General features: G+C 59.9%; 1 protein-coding gene across 3 annotated transcripts in view; it reads left to right on the forward strand.

Moving 5' to 3' along the window:
* The window catches only part of KIRREL1 (kirre like nephrin family adhesion molecule 1), an 89,902-nt gene that overhangs the window by 57,984 nt on the left and 15,467 nt on the right, over positions 1 to 16,451 (forward strand). For 2 of the 3 annotated variants that reach the window (XM_064593758.1, XM_064593759.1), the window contains exons 2-3: positions 12,369 to 12,518; positions 13,974 to 14,123. In XM_064593758.1, coding sequence (XP_064449828.1) covers positions 12,369 to 12,518; positions 13,974 to 14,123 — 300 coding nt within the window. Of the gene's footprint in view, positions 1 to 1,423; positions 1,529 to 12,368; positions 12,519 to 13,973; positions 14,124 to 16,451 lie in introns of those variants that run through there. The other variant, XM_064593760.1, reaches the window with a different exon arrangement.

Consider the following 16,451-nt stretch of genomic DNA (forward strand, 5'->3'; position numbering starts at 1 on the left):
GGATGGGGAAGGCAACACTTCCTTTACAATCCCTCTGGGAGGACTGCCTGGAGGAGGAGGATGTGAAGGATGCTAGGAGATGGCGGGGTGACTGGCATGTACACAGGTTGCTCCCTGCTTTCTGTTAAATACCCACCTCCTTCAGAGCTGCTCTGGCTTCCACATGCTTCAGGGTCCCAGGAAGAGTTGTCAGTATGCACAGCCTCGAAGAGAAGGTCTCTCCACGGACCCTTGCCGTGGACTCCAGTTGGCCGTCACTCCTGCGTTCCCCGCCAGTGTCCTGTAAACTTCCGGGATGAGTGGCTTGGGTCTCCCCTTCCCCTGTTCTTGGGCATGTGTGTCCCAGGTGACAAGCGAACTGAAGCAGGCAGGACAGGAGAGATCAGGAGCAGACAGAGCCCAGAGTTTGCAGCCCCGGAGGCCCGTCTCCACTGAAGGCCACCACATTGGGACCCTATTGGGACCCCGCTCCCACGGCCGTTAATTACAGAGCCTGCGCCTCTGGGCTCCCTTGGCTCCCGCAGCAAATTAACATTCCGTGCCCCTCGCACGCGGAGGATGAACCAAGTTAGATGGATCGATTCAGCAGCCGGTTGGAGCTGCTTTACTTTACACAGGATTGATCCAGACGACCCCGACTTGGGGCCTCCAGAAGCGCCTTTGCGGGAAATCTTTTTAATGGAGATTAATTGGAAAAGCCTGGAATGTCCTAGTTGTGGCTACATATCAACACTCGTGTAGAGATGTACAGTAACAGAAGCAAGTGCACAAGACACGTGAACGCAGACCAGGACACACGTAACCCCCAGCACGCGCGCACACGCACACCGAGTAGCTGCCTTGCACTTCCCGACACCCGGCGGGGCTGACGCTCTGCAGAGCGGCATCTCGGATCCGCCACCGGGTCCACTTAGGTCTTTCTGAATCTAGACCTCTCTTTTGTCTCTGTCCAGTCTCTCTCAACAGTGTAGAAGTTTCTGGAGGGAGGGGAGAGGAATGCCCAGTGTTTAATTTTTAAAGAGATAGAACCTTAGTTCTGATTTCTTTCTGTGCCTGAATTCCAGCCACTTCCAACTGCTCACTGGTCTTTTATGTTTCCCCGTCTTGGCTCAGGCTGTTCCCTTTGTCTGGATGCCCTCCCCCAGTTCCCTGGCTATTGAAACCCTCTTGTCGTCAGGGCTCAATGCACTTCTCAGTAAGTGTATATTTATTGAATATCCGCTGTGTGCCAGGCAAGGCCTCCAACGTCCAACCTGTATGAGTGGAGGAGGCCAGAGCTCACGAAGGCCGACGCGGTGTGGGTCTCGTCCCACAGGAAGACCGGTGTGCAAGTCAGATGTGTGAAAAATGCAGTGTTTTCAGTGCTCTAAGGTACTTCCCTGCCTGTCTCTCCTCCATCGTCATGCTGTGCTGCCCACATGGTCGGATACGTCTCCTAGACTGTAAGCTGGGTGGCAGGACCAGCCCAGAGCCCAGGACGGGGCTTGCTACGCGGTAGACGCTAACGACACGTTTACGGAATGAATGGGTAAATATTGAATTGAATTGCATTGACTTTGGGCTTAGTTGCTTTATCCGTTAATCGTTGATTCAGATACTCAAACAACAGGCATTTATTGAGCACCTACTGTGTGCAAAGCACTTTTGTACTAGTCGCTTTGGAAGGGATGTGCATGTAAGATTATATCTGTTGTCTCAGGGAGTTTACAACCTAGTCTTGTGGAAAAGGAGCCAGAATAAAATACAGTATTGCTATAGACTAAGCTACGGGTCTAAATCAACACGATTATATGTTCAGCCCCCATTGCTGACTTGTTGAGTTTCATGATTAATTGCCCTGGGACAGAAGTTTTCCTTATTATCTTTGACTTCCATCCTAGACCATTTTTTTGACCTGTTCTTTCTCTGTCCCTGTACTTTGTGCAGAATTTCTTCCTTTAAACTTTGGTACTGCAAACCATTTCAGTCCACCTTGACCGAACTGTTACGAATTGATTATTTGATAGGTGTGCGTCTAAGTGAGAGGAGAATGTATGAGGTGTGTGAATGGAATCCTAAAGCACCAGAACTGAAAGAGACCTTAAATACTACCCAGAGTCCTCTGGAATACTGCTGACAGGCAATCATCCACCCTTATCTGAACACCTCGAGATGGGGAGCACACGGCCATGTGCTAGCGGAAAGTTCTTCTATGGTCACTAATGTCGGGCGTGGGAGCTCGTAATGAAGGCCCAGGAGGGCTCCCGGGGAGACACCTGTGTCTGCCTAGTCAGCCTTTCTCAGAGACACTGGTGGGGAGCGGGGGCCAGGGTGGAGGCATCTGTCCGCGCCCTGTGTCTTCCGCCTGGCTCCTTGAGTCAGACAGTCCATCTGGAGGTGCTAGAGAAATCTGAGGTCATCTGTGATGAAGAGTTCCCGGCTGTGAAAGGAGATAAAGTCTAACTCCTGAATCTGCTGGGCTCTTTCTTTCTTTTTAATTTTGAGGGGAGGGGGGCATGAGGGGTGCAGGGATACGATAAAGCTCGTTCAACTTAGACATGGACAGGTGTCTTGAGGAGCCCCTCCCTGGCGAGAGAAGAGCGAGTGTTCTTCTGGCTCTCAGTGTCAGGGTAAGGGAGGGAATGTCCCCCTTACTCCTGCCTGTCCCCCTCCCCAGTCTTCTGGAGTTCTGAGTTGATGCTATTTATTCTGGACACCATTCCTGAAAGTGCCAGGAGCCTCTCCGGAGAGGGTCTGGGGAGCAGCCTGCATTTCTTACTGGGCTTTGAGCCTGCTGGGGGGTCTCGGGGGTCCCATTCTGGCTGCTCTCAGATGGTACTCGGAAGGAGCCACGTTCATGAGAGGGTAAGAGAATGTTTCAGCCAGCAGAGGAGTAGAGCTTCTGCTTGTCCGTGGGGAGGCCCTGTGCCCGCGTGCCGGAGGGCCCCGGGGCAGGGAATGGGGTTGGACCCCAGGACCGGCAGGGTGGTGGGAGGTGAGGGCTGGCGCACCGACCCCCTCTGGCAGGCACCCCGAGGACGCCTGTGGAGGGAGCTGGGTGCTTCAGTCACTCGGGCCATCCTCTCTGTGGGGAGAGACCAGGCCTGGCCCTCAGCTGCCCCTGGAGTCACCTCATTCTCTCCTCCTCCCCCTCCTTGGCTAATCCTTTCAGAAATCCCTTCCCTTTCTCAAGGATTTTACTCCTTTCAGTTGACCTAAATGCTCAAGGCCTTCAGATGAGGCCGGAGGGTGGCCTCAGATCCCGCCCCTCGCCGCTGGCCCCAGGCCTGTGTCCTCTCCCAGCTGTCTCATGACTTTCTCCCACCCTCTCACTCCCTGGCTTTATCCATCTTCCCAGCCTCTTTTCTGTAACTGGCCTCTTGCTGCCCCTTTCCCTCCCTTCGTTTAGTGAAGGAGGGTTTCCAGGGAAGGACTGGTCGCCCCTCCTTTGCTCGGCCATCGTGCAGGACAAGCAGGGTCCGGGCGGCCTGCAGACGGGGCCTCGGTAGCTGGGAGGCTGGCTCAGAAGCCACCGGGGACTTGGACACAGGTCCACCCTGAATACCTGTCTCCTTTTCTGACCCTCGGTTTCTTCAAATAAAGGTGTTGGATGGTGATCACGGCCCTGTCCCGCTCTGACCTTTGGATTCTCTTTCTGGTGTAATTTTCTTGTTTCCCTTTCATGTCTTGTTCCCTTCACTCATGCCACAGTGACACCTCAGCTCCTTCCTTCCCGCACCTTGAAACATCCCTTCCCCCCCCCCCCCCCTTCCTGCCTCCGACTTCCTCTTCATCTGCCTTGGTCTCTGCTTTCTGTCCTGACCTCTGTCACTGTCCATGTCTCCGCTCCTTTTCCTCCCACTCTGGGGCTTGGGGGCTGCTGGAGGGCAGCAGGTGCAGGACCGGGGGCTGGGGGGCAGGGGCAGAGGGTCCGCTTCCTTCGCTGCCTTCCCCTCAGTTCCTGGTGCCTGGCCGCATCTCTTCGGCCTCTGGCTCTGTGGCCGTCCCAGCCTCTGATGTCCTTCTCCTCCCCTCTCTGTCTGTGCGCGTCCTCTTATCCTCTGTCTCCTATCAGAGCTAAGTCCTTGCCAGCCACCTGCCTCCTCTCCCGCACTGCCCTTCCCTTGCCCACTGAAGCCAGATTGAAATTCGGTTTTTCAGCAGAACGTCCACCCTCCCTGCCGTCCCCCTTCCCACTCCCGCTGTCATACCTGCTCCAGCCAACCCCACTTGGGCTCTCCGTGCCCTTGTCCTTCCCATAAAACATTCTCAGGGGCCCTGCCAGGGCACATTTGCATAGAGTTGTCAGATCAGGTCTGGCCCAGGTGTCACCGGGCTGGCAGGACAGAGGGGCTGGAGGTCCAAATGGGAGCGGGGGAGGGGGCGTGTTTCCAGCTGCACCTGCCAGTCTTTGTTAGTTCAGGAGCTCAAAGTCCTTGTGAGTGGGTCTGGGCAGGCAGGTCGCTTCAGAGACCAGGACTGCCTGCCTGCCCTCCGCCCTCCCTTTTCCCACCGTGAACCTAGGGGAGGGGAGGTAAGGAACACCGATGGGGAATGCCGTGCAGGGGAAGCAAAGAATGTCCTTCCTCCCCTCTGCTGGGTCACCATCTGGGTCTTCTGAGCCACTGTCCTCGTGTTACAAACCCACGACCTCCCTCGGCACCTGCTGGGAGCAAGTGCCAGGGTGGCGCAGATGCACCCCACCCCCCACAGTCCACGAGGGACGGGCACAGGGCTGAGTCCTTGGAGGGTCTTTGAGGTCTGGCTGAGGCCAAGGAGAGCCGGCAAGGCCGTAGAATCTTAGAACATCAGAGCCAAAGGCCCTTAGGGGCCAAGTATTCGGCTCCCTCGCTTTATAGTTTAAGGAAGCTGAGACCCAGAGAAGTGAAGTGACCTCCCCAAAGTCACACAGCCAGATGGGGGCAGAGGCAGGACCACATAAGCCCCCATCTCGTGACTTCTGGCCCAGAGCGCAGCTGTCCCTCCCTGGCAGGTGGTGCTGGGCCCGTTCCCCTGCCTCTTTCAGATTTCTGTCCCTGCTTTTCTGTGACCAATCCAGTGGCCCAGACCAATAAACTCATGTTCCCTGTCCCTGTGAGTACCAGCCGGGCCCCGGGGCCAGCCTCCACAGCCAGCCTTTGTGGTCTGCTCAAATGCAAGGAAACCAGGCCAGATTGTGGCCACTTGTAAAATCCCATCTGGTCCCTGGAAAGATTCCCCTTTGGCCGTCCCTACCATACCCTAGCCTTGGAGATGGGCATCAGGCTGGCTTGGCCAGGCAGGTCGGGGGGAGGGAGGAGAGACCAGTTCTATTGCCTGTGGCTTGGCGTCCAGGTGGGAAGGTGGGGAAGCTTGGTGGGTAGGTTGAGTCAGGACACTGAGGCCCCTGCTGCCCAGGGTGACTTTTTCACTTCCGGCCGTGAAATGGATCCTGGCCGGCAGCAGGGTTGGGTGGTGATAGACGAATGTTTGCAAACTTGTCTGGGGCTTCAGCTGATCTCCGTATCACCTGGTGTCTACTCACACCTGAGGTTACCTGCTGGGAGCTTCCTGACCCCTGGTTCTTCACCTGTCAGAGCTTCTCGAAAGCCACACCACATTTCGACATTGTCTGATTCTGGGCTGGACTCTGTATGCACCAGGTCAGCAGAGCCCCAGCCCCCATGCCTGTCAGCCCCAGTGGTCTGGTCCCAGGGTCCCGAGCCCTCGTCTGTCTGCCTCTGTGTGTCCCTGCACACTGCCCCACCTTCTGTCTTTCTCCTCCGTGCCCTTGCGCGGCCCGCCCCAGCCAGCACCCCTCCTGCCCTCCCTCCCTTCTGCCTTCTCTCCTCTTCTATCAAAAGTGCAAATCTCCCTTTCTCCTCTCCTTTCCCCTCTGCTGGGCCAGCCTGGAGAATCGCAATCCTCTTTTCTCGGTGAGATGAGAGAAGTCAACGGGAGGGGCCCTCCCTGGCTGTTGTATTTTTCATAGAGCAGGAAGGGAATGGCTGGGCTGGGGGAGAAAGTCTGGGGGGACGGGGGGGGGGGGTGGCGAAGATGTGAGAGCAGGGAGGGGGGCAGCATGGTAGGAGGAGGGGTGGAGTGTGGAGAGATTTAGTTCCATCTGAAAGCTGTCGGTGCAAATCAAAGGCTTTCCTTTGAACCAGCAGCAATCTGGAGTGCAGAGCGTGGGGACTGCTCCGCCCAGGGGGCTCATTACTGCGTGTTTGATAAATCCGGGGAGACAGGGCCTGGCGTCCACCAACCCCTCTCCTGCAGCCTGGCTTCCTCGGCTTCCTCGTGGGCTTGGCCCCCGTCCCTCTCTGGTTCCTGGCTGGCCTGGCGGGCAGGGCTCTGGGAACATGACCGTCAGGGCACGAGTGCCAGGACACAGGTGCAGAATGCGGTTGTGTGAGAGCAGGTGTGCACACGTGTGTGCACCAGGGGATGTGTGTGCTTCCGTGTCACGGCGTGTGCGTGCCCACAAGACGTGCGTAGGGCGTGTCTGAGAATCTGTGAGCATCTCCGGCCTCTAGGATAGAGCTGGAGGTCACTTCTAGCTCTGAATCAGAAATGGGACTCGCCCTCTGTCCTCACCAGGCCCAGCGGGAATGGGGGATGACCCTGGGGCAGTAGGCCTCTCCTGGCCTAACTCTGGGGAGCAGAGCTGGAAGACAGTGTCCCCTGGGAGATGTGGGCTGAGGCGGGGAGGAGGAGAGGGTCTCCGAGGGGAGGGGGCAGCATCGAGGGGAGGTGCCAAGGTACCAGGGGACCAGTTTGCGCAATGGCTGGTCTGGGCCGGGAGGTCCCGGTGGTGGTGAGAGGGGGGAAGACAGCAGTAGCCCGGCCGGTGCCGTGGCATTCTGGGAGCCAGGTGTCCTGGCCCCTGGCTTTGCTTACTGGCCCCAGTACTCACCAGTTGTGTGGCTGGAGGGAGGTGGCTCTTCTCCGAGCCTCAGATCCTTACTGGGGAGAACAATGGCCCTGCCTCATGGGCTGTCGTGTGCAGGAAGGGAGCTAGCCTCCGGGAGGTGCTTGGCCCAGCGACTGGCACTTCATAGGCAGGGGCTGTTTGTTACAGCTCCTGATGGTGGACGTTAGTGGCTGTAACGCTTGGGGTCTTGCGAGTCACTGAAACCTCTCTGGGTGCCACTGACGTCGTTCCTGCCTTGGGAACCACTCTCCCTCCATGTAAGGATATTCCGGTCGAGCTTCTCCTGCGGCTGGTGGCAGGAGAAGGCGAATGGCCTCGGGGTGCTGGCCAGCCCCAGATCGAGGAGACTGCCCTCCCCAGAGGCCAACAGGATTAAGTTGGAAGTCGGAGGTGTCCAGTGGGGACCAGAAGTAGGGGGCGGGAGCCGTGAGTCCGGTGCCTCCAGGGAATGCTTCTTAGATGCTCCTGGGGCGTAGCACGGTGCCAAGAGCAGGAGCCCTGCTGCCGAGACGCCCCGAGTCCGTCCCCATCTCTGCCACTAAATAATGTCTGTATCTTAAGCACCTGGAGCCTCATTTCCCCTTTGTATAAAATGGACATAATAACCGCCCTGTGCAGTGGATTATGATGCTGGGAGTGATGTCTGTAACGCATCTGCCTGGTGCCTGGCAAGTAGCTGGCATCTTATAATTGGGAGTTATCATTATTAAGGGCCGCTGCTCGGATTGAGGGGACAAGAAAGGTAAATCAAAGTGTCTCTGTTCTCCAGGGGCTCCCAGGAGAGTGGGAGAGACAGAAACGCACACATGAGTAACTTTTAATCCAAAGCAGGCTGGGAGAAGTGCTCTAACCAGAAGCCCAAACAATGTGGGAAGAATGGGGGAGGGAGCTCTGACAAGTCTAGCCCAGGAGCTTTGAGTTCGGGTGGGGGGGGGCAGGGAAGGAGAGGCGCGGGGAAGAGGCTGGGAATGGGGGTTTCTGCAGCTCTGACCCCTCCTCAAATTGTGCGAGAAGCGCAGAGCGCCCCCCCAGGACCCGCCTCATTTCTCCCCAGGGTCCCTCCGTGTTCCCCTTGCCCTCCCGACCCTGTTCTGCTGTTCACCTGCCCCCAAACCCTGGCTGAGCGTCCCGGGAGTCTCCTGTCCCGTGGCGCCCTGGAAGTGGGGGGCACCAGGAGTCTGGGACCCCAGCCTCACTGCTGAGTCTAAAGGGGAGACGTGCACCAGACATGGGGGTCCTGGCCCCATGGCCACGCTGGGTCCCCGCCCCCGCCCTCCGCCTCTCCCCCTCCATCTTCAGGACCTCGGCCTTCCTTCTCCTCTGCCTTGGCCTGTGGCACTCAGGGTCTTTGTGTCAGCGGGTCCTGCCTGCTGTCTTTCCCTCTGGATGCCTGTCTCGGGCCTGCCTCTTCCTCTCCTGGCCTCCTCCTCACCAAGATCCGCCTTGCCTGGTGCTTGTCCTCCAGTCTCCTCCGTGTCCCTGGCTCTCCCCGGCCTCCGCGTGGGTGTCTGGCTCTGTGCCCTGCCCCGACAGCCTCCCCTCAGGCTGTGTGGCCCTGTGCCTGCGGCCGCGTGTCCTTCCCCGCCTGTCTTCGTGATGGTTGCTAAGGCTTCCCCCGCACCTGTAACTGCGTCGGAGGACAGGGAGGCCACAGATCAAAGCCTGTGGGAATTCACTTGGGAGCCCACCCGCAGATTCGCACTGGCCCCAGGCTGGAGCTGCCGGGCAGGGCGGGCGAGGCTGGACAATGGTCGGGGTCTGTCTGCGGTCAGGCTCACCCGAGTCCCCTCCCACCGCCGTGGGCCATGCCCCTGCATTTCTGTTCCGCGCTGGCTTTATTTCCTGCGAGCGGGGCGCGGGCCCAGGCGGGACTGCAGTCTGCCCCCCATGCCCCCCGCCCCCAGGCTGCAGCGCGGGCTGGGCTCTGCTCGGCCACAGCTGGTGGAGGCCTATGTGTGTGTGTCCTTGATAGGCCACCGGGACTGGCTCTGGGTGCCTTTGTGACATGCGGGGGCATCCCCAGTACCTCCTTCTTTGTCGCAATGCCACCAGGACGCATCTGCCCTTTTGCTGTGGTGCCCTGTCCAGTGTCAGTCCCTCACTGCTCACTTTCTAGGCTTCCCCTCAGCGATCCCATCATTGCATCAGAACCTTGGGTCCTGCCTCCTTACCCCTCCCAGCTCTAGTCCACACTCCCTCCTCCAGGGAGCCTCTCAGGACTGACCGCGCCCTGCCCAGCGCTGTTCCTGTGCCTCTGCAGGGAGAACCTAGCCTGTCCCTCCACGACCCTGCCCTGTCTGTGCATCCGCTGGAACCTGGGAGCCTGACCAGGGCAGGCGAGCTCTGCCCTCTGCCTCCTTTCCTTGACTGGGGGACGGTGGGGGTGGGGTCACACGGCAGGATCTCTCACTGCTTCAGAACACCTGCCGTGGGCCTGGCAGCCGGGCCCCACGCTGGGTGAGGGGCCAGAGCTCTGAGGCACACAGCCTGGACTCGAGTCTCCTGGGCTCGGGGCAGGGACGGGCAGTGCCGCAGGGGCCATAGGATCGCAGAGGTGAGAAGTGAGTAAAAGGGGCTCTCAGGGCTCATGGGAAGTCCAGGAAGACTTCCCAGAGGAAGTAACTCTTCGAATCCCGAGGGAGTGGGGGTAACAGTGTCTCCTCACCGCCTCCCAACCCCCAGAATGGGCTGTGCAAGGCCCTGGAAGGGGGGCAGAAGCCTGTCTCAGGCCTGGTCTTGACTGCAGGGGTTGTGGCAGGGGGCGGGGGGGGCGGGAAGACTCGCTTGTGATTTTTGCAGGGTCAGGATCTAGGGGCCTTCCCATCGAGTACGATTCCCGAGACCTCTTCATTTTCCCTGCTCTCTGGACTCTTCAGTCATTGCTTTCACGTCGTCTCGATGGCTACTGCCTTCTCTGTCATGTCCTTGCTCGGGTTTCCAGGGGCACCGCTAACCATCTAGCTGCCCGGGACAGATAAGGGCCATAGTTGCCAGTTAGTGGGCACAGGCAAGGGTTTGTACCAGGCCGGTCATACCCCTCATCCCGTTAGCCTCCAGGGAACCCGGGAGGAGGGCATTATCACACCCCGCAGTACCAGTGAGGAAGTGAGGCTCTGAGAGGGACTTGGCCAAGGTCACGGTTAGGAAGCGGCAGAGGCATTATGCAAGCCTGTCTGCTCCTACACCTGTGCCCCTGAAAGGGCCCCGCGGTCCTTGTGCAGACCCGTCCCGTACAGGCGAGCGGGCTGGGGAAGCTGCAGTGCGCCTCCGTCCTGCCCGCTCCCCATCTCTGACTCTGACCACAAGGGCTCCCCCCATCCTGCCCGCTCGCTCCCCGTGGACAAAGAGCAGCTTCTCAGTGTTTGCTGGAGACTTCGCCGGGAGAACAGGGTGTCCGGGTCCCATTTCCACGCTCAGGAAAGCCGTGAATACGAGTCCCATCTCTGGGCCGGGGTAACGGGCCACCCCACCCCCAAGCCCTTGACTTGGGCTCCGGGGCCATGGGAAGGACAAACGTGCATGTGGGGGGCTTGCAGTGTGGAGCAGCCCTGGAGAAGGCGCAAGGATATGAATACATTTGAATAATAATGAGGGCAATGCCTGAATTAACAATGCTGGCTGCTCACCTGACCCACCCCTCCCCCAGGATCCGGGCACCTGCCGCTGGAGTCCTGGGAAATGTGGGTGAACCTCACCCTTGGCTTCTCTGGGAGCCACAGACGGCGGCCAGGTCAGCAGAGTTGGGGGTCGCTAACTTCCTGGATTTGCACAGTTAACCGAGAGGGAAGAGGCTGCCTCGTGTATCAAATCATACGCTGGCCGTCATTCCCAGCCCTGCCCCCTCTCTCTTGGTCCCCTTTGTGTGCAGCAGACAACGTGGACGTCAGATGTCCAGGGAGACTCAGAGGGAGGAGATCGCATGGCCCTTGGCTGTAGGGGAGAAGCTCCTCTTCTGTTAGAACGGACAAGGCAAACACCTCCCTTCACCGGCTGCATTCTACCCCATGATAAAAACACGGGCATAAACTCTTAGAGTCTGGGACAGGAAATGCATGGATAGAGCTGTGATGGCAGGACTGGGAGATGGGACAAGCTGTGTCTGTCCGAGGAGCTAAGGGATCAATCCAGGAGGGCTTCCTGGAAGAAGGGAATGTGGGGCCAGTTTGGAAAGGGGAGACATGGAGCGGGAGGAGGAGACAGAAGGGAGGGGACAAGACCTGGGGCCTATCTCTGGTGGCTTAGAGGGAGGTCTCAGAAGGGGGGGACAAGTTCCCTCTGCTTACACACTGGAGTGATCAGAGACATTGTGGAAAGGGTTGGATTTGGGGATTGTGGTCTCTGCAGAGACGTGGGAGCTGGAGAGGGAAAGAAGAGGGAGGAGTCCCCTGAGCTGTGGGCAAAGCGATTTCGGTCACAGTGGTGTGACAGATTGGGGATGAAGCTAGGAAGCCCCAGACCTCTCCCTCTGCCACCTCCCCCCCTCCCACAGCCTGCCCCACCCGCGGGACCAGGGCTGGCTCGCTGGGGGTGGGGGCCGGGGGTTGGGGCAGCCACAGTCCAATTCCCTGCTCCATTTAGGCTCCACAATTAAAGGCAATTACTCTGCAGCTCTCTAATCAAACGCTCCCGGCCGGGCTGCCAGCCGGGCTGCCATGTGTGGCTCAGCAGCCGGAGGGAGGGACGAGCAAAGTCACACGCACGCCTGGCTCCCACCGCGTGGGCGGCGGGGCGCGGGCCAGTGTGTCCGTGTGTGCCCACGCGTGCCCCGGAGCTCGGGGGCAAGGGGCGGACGTGCGGGACGCAGCGGGTGTGCCAAGAAGCGGGCTCCGAGGTTTGCTGGTGGCACTCGGAGCCCCGGGAAGCCGGTGTTCAGCCATGTGAGGTGCCTGCCCGGGGAATCTGCCCTGTGTGCCCACTGGGCACGGCGTGGGGGGCTGTCCCTGCGTGGCGGCCCATCTGTGCTACCTCGTGGCGGCTCGCGTGACACGTGCAGGCAGGGGTGCGGTGCGTATTCCTGCCCTGGGATTGCAGGGGTGGCGCACGACCAGCAGCTTTGGTCACGGATGCAGCGCCTGGGAACAGGGGTGGGGGTGAGGCGGCGGGTGGCGGCACAGGACCGGGGCCTGGAGGGCCGAGGCTCAGGCTCTGAGTCCGCACTCTGCCCCTCACTCACGCTCACCCCCCGGGCCTCGGTGTCCTGTCTGTGGCACGAGGGGGTGGCAGGAGCCCCATCTCAAGCCTTTATATAACACTGCGCCGCTCTCTCTGATTGCTGAGCGCCTCCACTCCTGAAATCCGTTCCCCTGGGCCGGGGGGAGGAAGGAATCCAGGGCGGGCACGTGGCTTCTTGGCGGGAAGGGGCTGGGCTGAAGTGGGGCAGGGACAGGAGGGCAGGGTGGGGGCCTGGGAGGGTGGCCCCTTGGTGGAGCCCCTTCCCTCCTGCACGTCCTTACCCAGTGCCGGCTTGGCTTTGCAGGGACCCAGACCCGCTTCAGCCAGGAGCCGGCCGACCAGACCGTGGTGGCGGGACAGCGGGCCGTGCTCCCCTGCGTGCTGCTCAACTACTCGGGCATCGTGCAATGGACCAAGGATGGCCTGGCGCTGGGCATGGGCCAGGGCCTCAAAGGTGAGTGGGCTGCCCACCGGGCTGGCACCCAGACTGCCCTGCTCACCTAGCTCCTCACCGCGCTCCTCACTGCGCTCCCTCTCCGTGCTCCAGCCTCCCCTGTCCCATTTGAGTGCGGGCAGCCTCGCCCTCTCCTCCTGAGCTCCAGACTCCCTCCTGCCCCAGCCCAGGCCACGTCTGCTCCGAGGCCAGAAACCCCTGGTAACCTCAGCCTGGGCGCTTACGCACGTGTTCATCCAAGAAGCCTGTATCAGGCGCTGTGCAGCCCGCGCTGAAGCTACCTAGCGATTCAGTCAAACAGGACGGACGAACGACCGCCTGTATTCCAGAACAAGTAAAGGGACTTGTGGGAAGGCCTCCTGGCCGTGCTGAGGGGGAAGCCCCCGGGTTCTGGAGCTGCCTCTGCCACCTGTGAGCGGGGCTACTTAGGAAAGCCGCTGCACCTCTCTGGTCTTAGTTCACCACTGTGTAAGAGAGCTGTAGTCGTCACGGGCCTGTGCACGGCGTTTGTGAGTGTTGAACCAAATGAGAGATGGTGTTTTGTGAAAAGCCACGGCAGGCCTGAAAGCAGTGTAATGCCGAAAGCCCAGGAGGGGCTGTATATTTTTATTCTTTCTGTTGTCTGGGGCTTAAAATTATTTGCTGTGGGTTCTGCATATTAGCACAGGTAGGGGAAATTTGTCCATGTAGAGAAAGAGATAGGCTAGTGGATCTACTGATGATAGAAAGAAAGAGAAACTGGGAGAGAGAGATCAATAGATATGGAGTGAGAAGGATCGATAACCCCTGGGCAGAGGGAGATAATGGGAGGGAGCCGGTGGGGAGCCCGGGAGAGGGGGACAGGGGAGGGCAGGGGAGGCTGAGCCAGAGGGGGCCAGAGGCTCAGAGGCCCACCTGCCACAGCCGTGGCTTCTCCAGGGACCGCGTGGGTCAGGGGCTCCTTCAGGGGCAGGACCTGCCTCATTCGTCCCCCGCGTCGCGGGTACGGCGAGGCCTTGGCCTGCCTTGGCTCCCCCCGGCCCCAGGGAACCCCATCTGTGCTGCGATGCCCTATATTTCCAGCGCCCACATGCCCTCCCCCTCTCTTTTCTCTTGGCTTTTTTCCTCTTCCTTTCCTGTTATTATGAGAGACGTTTGTCTGCAAACAGCTCCAGAGGTTTCTGCTCCTCTCCCCCTTCTGTCTCCCTGTTGCTCCTGCTGCAGGGCCCCCAGACTCACTGTAGGACGTTGTGACATCGGGGTGTCACACCTGGGACTGCGGACGGGGTCCCAGGCCAGGGAGGAGGGAGGAGAGAGGAGAGGTGGCCTGGGTGGGACGCAGCCCCCGCCGTGGGGTGAGGGGATGAGACCTGGGGACAGAGAGAAGCCTGGCGGGCAGGGCGGTCTGGGCTGGGTCCCAGGCCGGTTCCCAGGCTGGGGCGGGGCTCATCTCGCTCGCCCTTTGTGTCCCTGCAGCCTGGCCGCGGTACCGGGTCGTGGGCTCTGCGGATGCTGGGCAGTACAACCTGGAGATCACGGACGCCGAGCTGTCTGACGACGCCTCCTACGAGTGCCAGGCCACGGAGGCCGCCCTGCGCTCACGGCGGGCCAAGCTCACCGTGCTCAGTAATGCCCCAGCCCCTCCTCTCGCTCTTTCCCTCCTGTCCCCTTGACTCCTCACTCCTTCCTGGCCTCAGGCCTGTCCCCGCTGCCCCCCAGATCCTTCTCTAAACTTCTTCCAAAGCCAAGTCCAATAGAAGAGGGTGAAGCGGGCACGTGGGCCCCCCTGGCGGGACCACGGGTGCACAAGGCCTGGCATCCTCTGTGCCCAGCTGGATTGGGCTCTGCCTGCGGGACACGAGGCTCCCCCAGGGCAGAGCAGTTGGGGTGCTGGAGACGCATCCACTCCTGGCCCAGGCTTGTCAGTGAGGGAACTTCTCCCGTCCTCCCCCTCTGCTGCCCCAGCCCCAGCAGCTGCCCCGGGGGCTCCTTTTCCTCCTCACTCAACCCCTACTGCCCTTCACCACTCCTTCCCTCCCTGGGCACTGAGGTTGCCCTGGAGGCCCTTCTGGGAGCCAAGGAGCAAGACCGGAAGGAACAAGACCCGAGGGCTGAGAACTGGGGTGGTGGGCTGGGTCCTGCTGGCGCCAAGCAGATGTCCCTCTGTGAGAACACCGGGGCCATTTGCAGAATGAGGGGACTGGACCCTGCAGGAGCTCCCTCCAGCCTGGTGCCCTCCCTGGCCTCGGCCTCTGCTCTGCTTCCTTCTGCCGTGACCCTCCCTCTTCCTTTTGTCCTCCATGCTGTCCCGTTCCTTTCTCCTGCCTTCATTTGATCTGTCCTGCTCCCTCTTTTCCATCCCTTTGCCTGAAATCTGTGACCTGGGAATGCCCCTGGAAGGGATGGGGGAAGAGGAGCAGAGACCGTGAGCTTGGACACAGGAAGGTTTTACCTGGGGGGAGGGTGGGAGTGAGAAGGTGACAGGAAGTCATCCTTGTGTCAGGGAAGGGCTGGACTGGGAGCTGGGAGTCAGGAGCCCAGGGCCATTTTGGTGCTGTGACCCTGAAGAGGTCATGACCCCTGGGTATCAGCTTGCTCATCAATAAGGTGGTACCACCCTTTTCTCAGCTGCTTTGCTGCTCCTGCCCAGGGAGCTGTGAACCGCGAGAGCTTGGGCACTGAGGTGTCAGGGTGTCAAGGCCCCGCAGGGCTAGGACTCTAGCCTGGCGGGGGGCTCGCTCTTCCTGTCTGGTGAGCAACGCACAGCACTGAGGTTAGGGAAAGAGAGTCAGGTGGCCGCCAGGGATGGGCGTGGGGCGCCATGACCGCACTTCCCGTCCCTCCTGGGGTGTGTGTGAGCCCGCGCCAGCCTGGGCCATCTAAGGGAGTCGCGAGATTCTGGGGAGTCCGTCCGTCTTCTTTTCCCTCCCTAACCACCTCGGTTGTGGGTTCTGGAGGTACTGCTTCTGACCTGGAGAACTCCCATCCTAACAAGGAGCCCCTGGTACTCCCTTCCCTCTCCTGCCCCAGACCTCCAAAGACAGAGAAATAAAGATGAAAAAAAGGCCAGCTAAACCCCTAGGTACTGCAGGAATGGGGCTTATAATGGCATCCAGTGGCTTGGTTCATTTAAAGAAGGCTTCCTGGAAGAGGAGAGTATCAATGGGGACCCTAGGTGGAGGAGTACCTTGTTTAAAAGCTTGCAAGCCACTGAGGGGAGTTTGGGGGGCATGAGGGGGCAGGGACAGGCCCCAAGAGGGAAAGAGGTGAGAGGTTCGTGCTTGCTCATCGCTCTCCCAGACGCCCTGCCACCTGCAGCCGCATGCAGGCCAAGAAGACAGGCTGTGTCTCGAATGCTCCCTGCTCACCTGGTTACGTACACCTTCGTCACGGCGCCGGAGCCCGGAGACTGGGCAGGCCAGAGTCGAGAGTGGGCTGCGTCCAGTGCCTGGTAGACCCCTCATCTGCAGCCACAGCCCTTGGTGGTCTCCCTGCCCCCACCCCAGGCCAGGCTTTCCTTCTCCCTGCGGCGGGACTGAGCGGCGGCCTTCCACTCCCCTGCAGATGCAGATGCAGACGCTGCGTCCACTTGCAGGCCTACAGCCCCCCCGAGTGCCGCGGGGAGGGGTGCAGCTCCAGGGCCGGTGGGCCTGGTCCCCCCCAGCCCTGCCGCTTAACTCACTCTCCTACCCCCGAGCACATTTCTTAACCTCTCTGAGCCTCAGGGACCTTGTCTGCCAATTGGGGTCCATGGTATTTACCACGAAAGAGTTAATGAAGTACACTTTGTGGTGAGCTTCACATGCAATCAGGCACGCGTGGTACTTGGACCCTTTGGTCAGCATTCCACGAACGGCAGAAACACCGGATCACATCACAGCTTACCGGTTGCATGTCTGGGATCTTATTTCGACTTCACAGCATCACCTCTGGGGAAGAGCCGTCAATGTTATT

This window comes from Mirounga angustirostris, unplaced genomic scaffold (genome assembly GCF_029215605.1).
Source record: "Mirounga angustirostris isolate CCGP_5_RB_7025 unplaced genomic scaffold, mMirAng1.0.hap1 SCAF_6, whole genome shotgun sequence".
NCBI lineage: Eukaryota > Metazoa > Chordata > Mammalia > Carnivora > Phocidae > Mirounga > Mirounga angustirostris.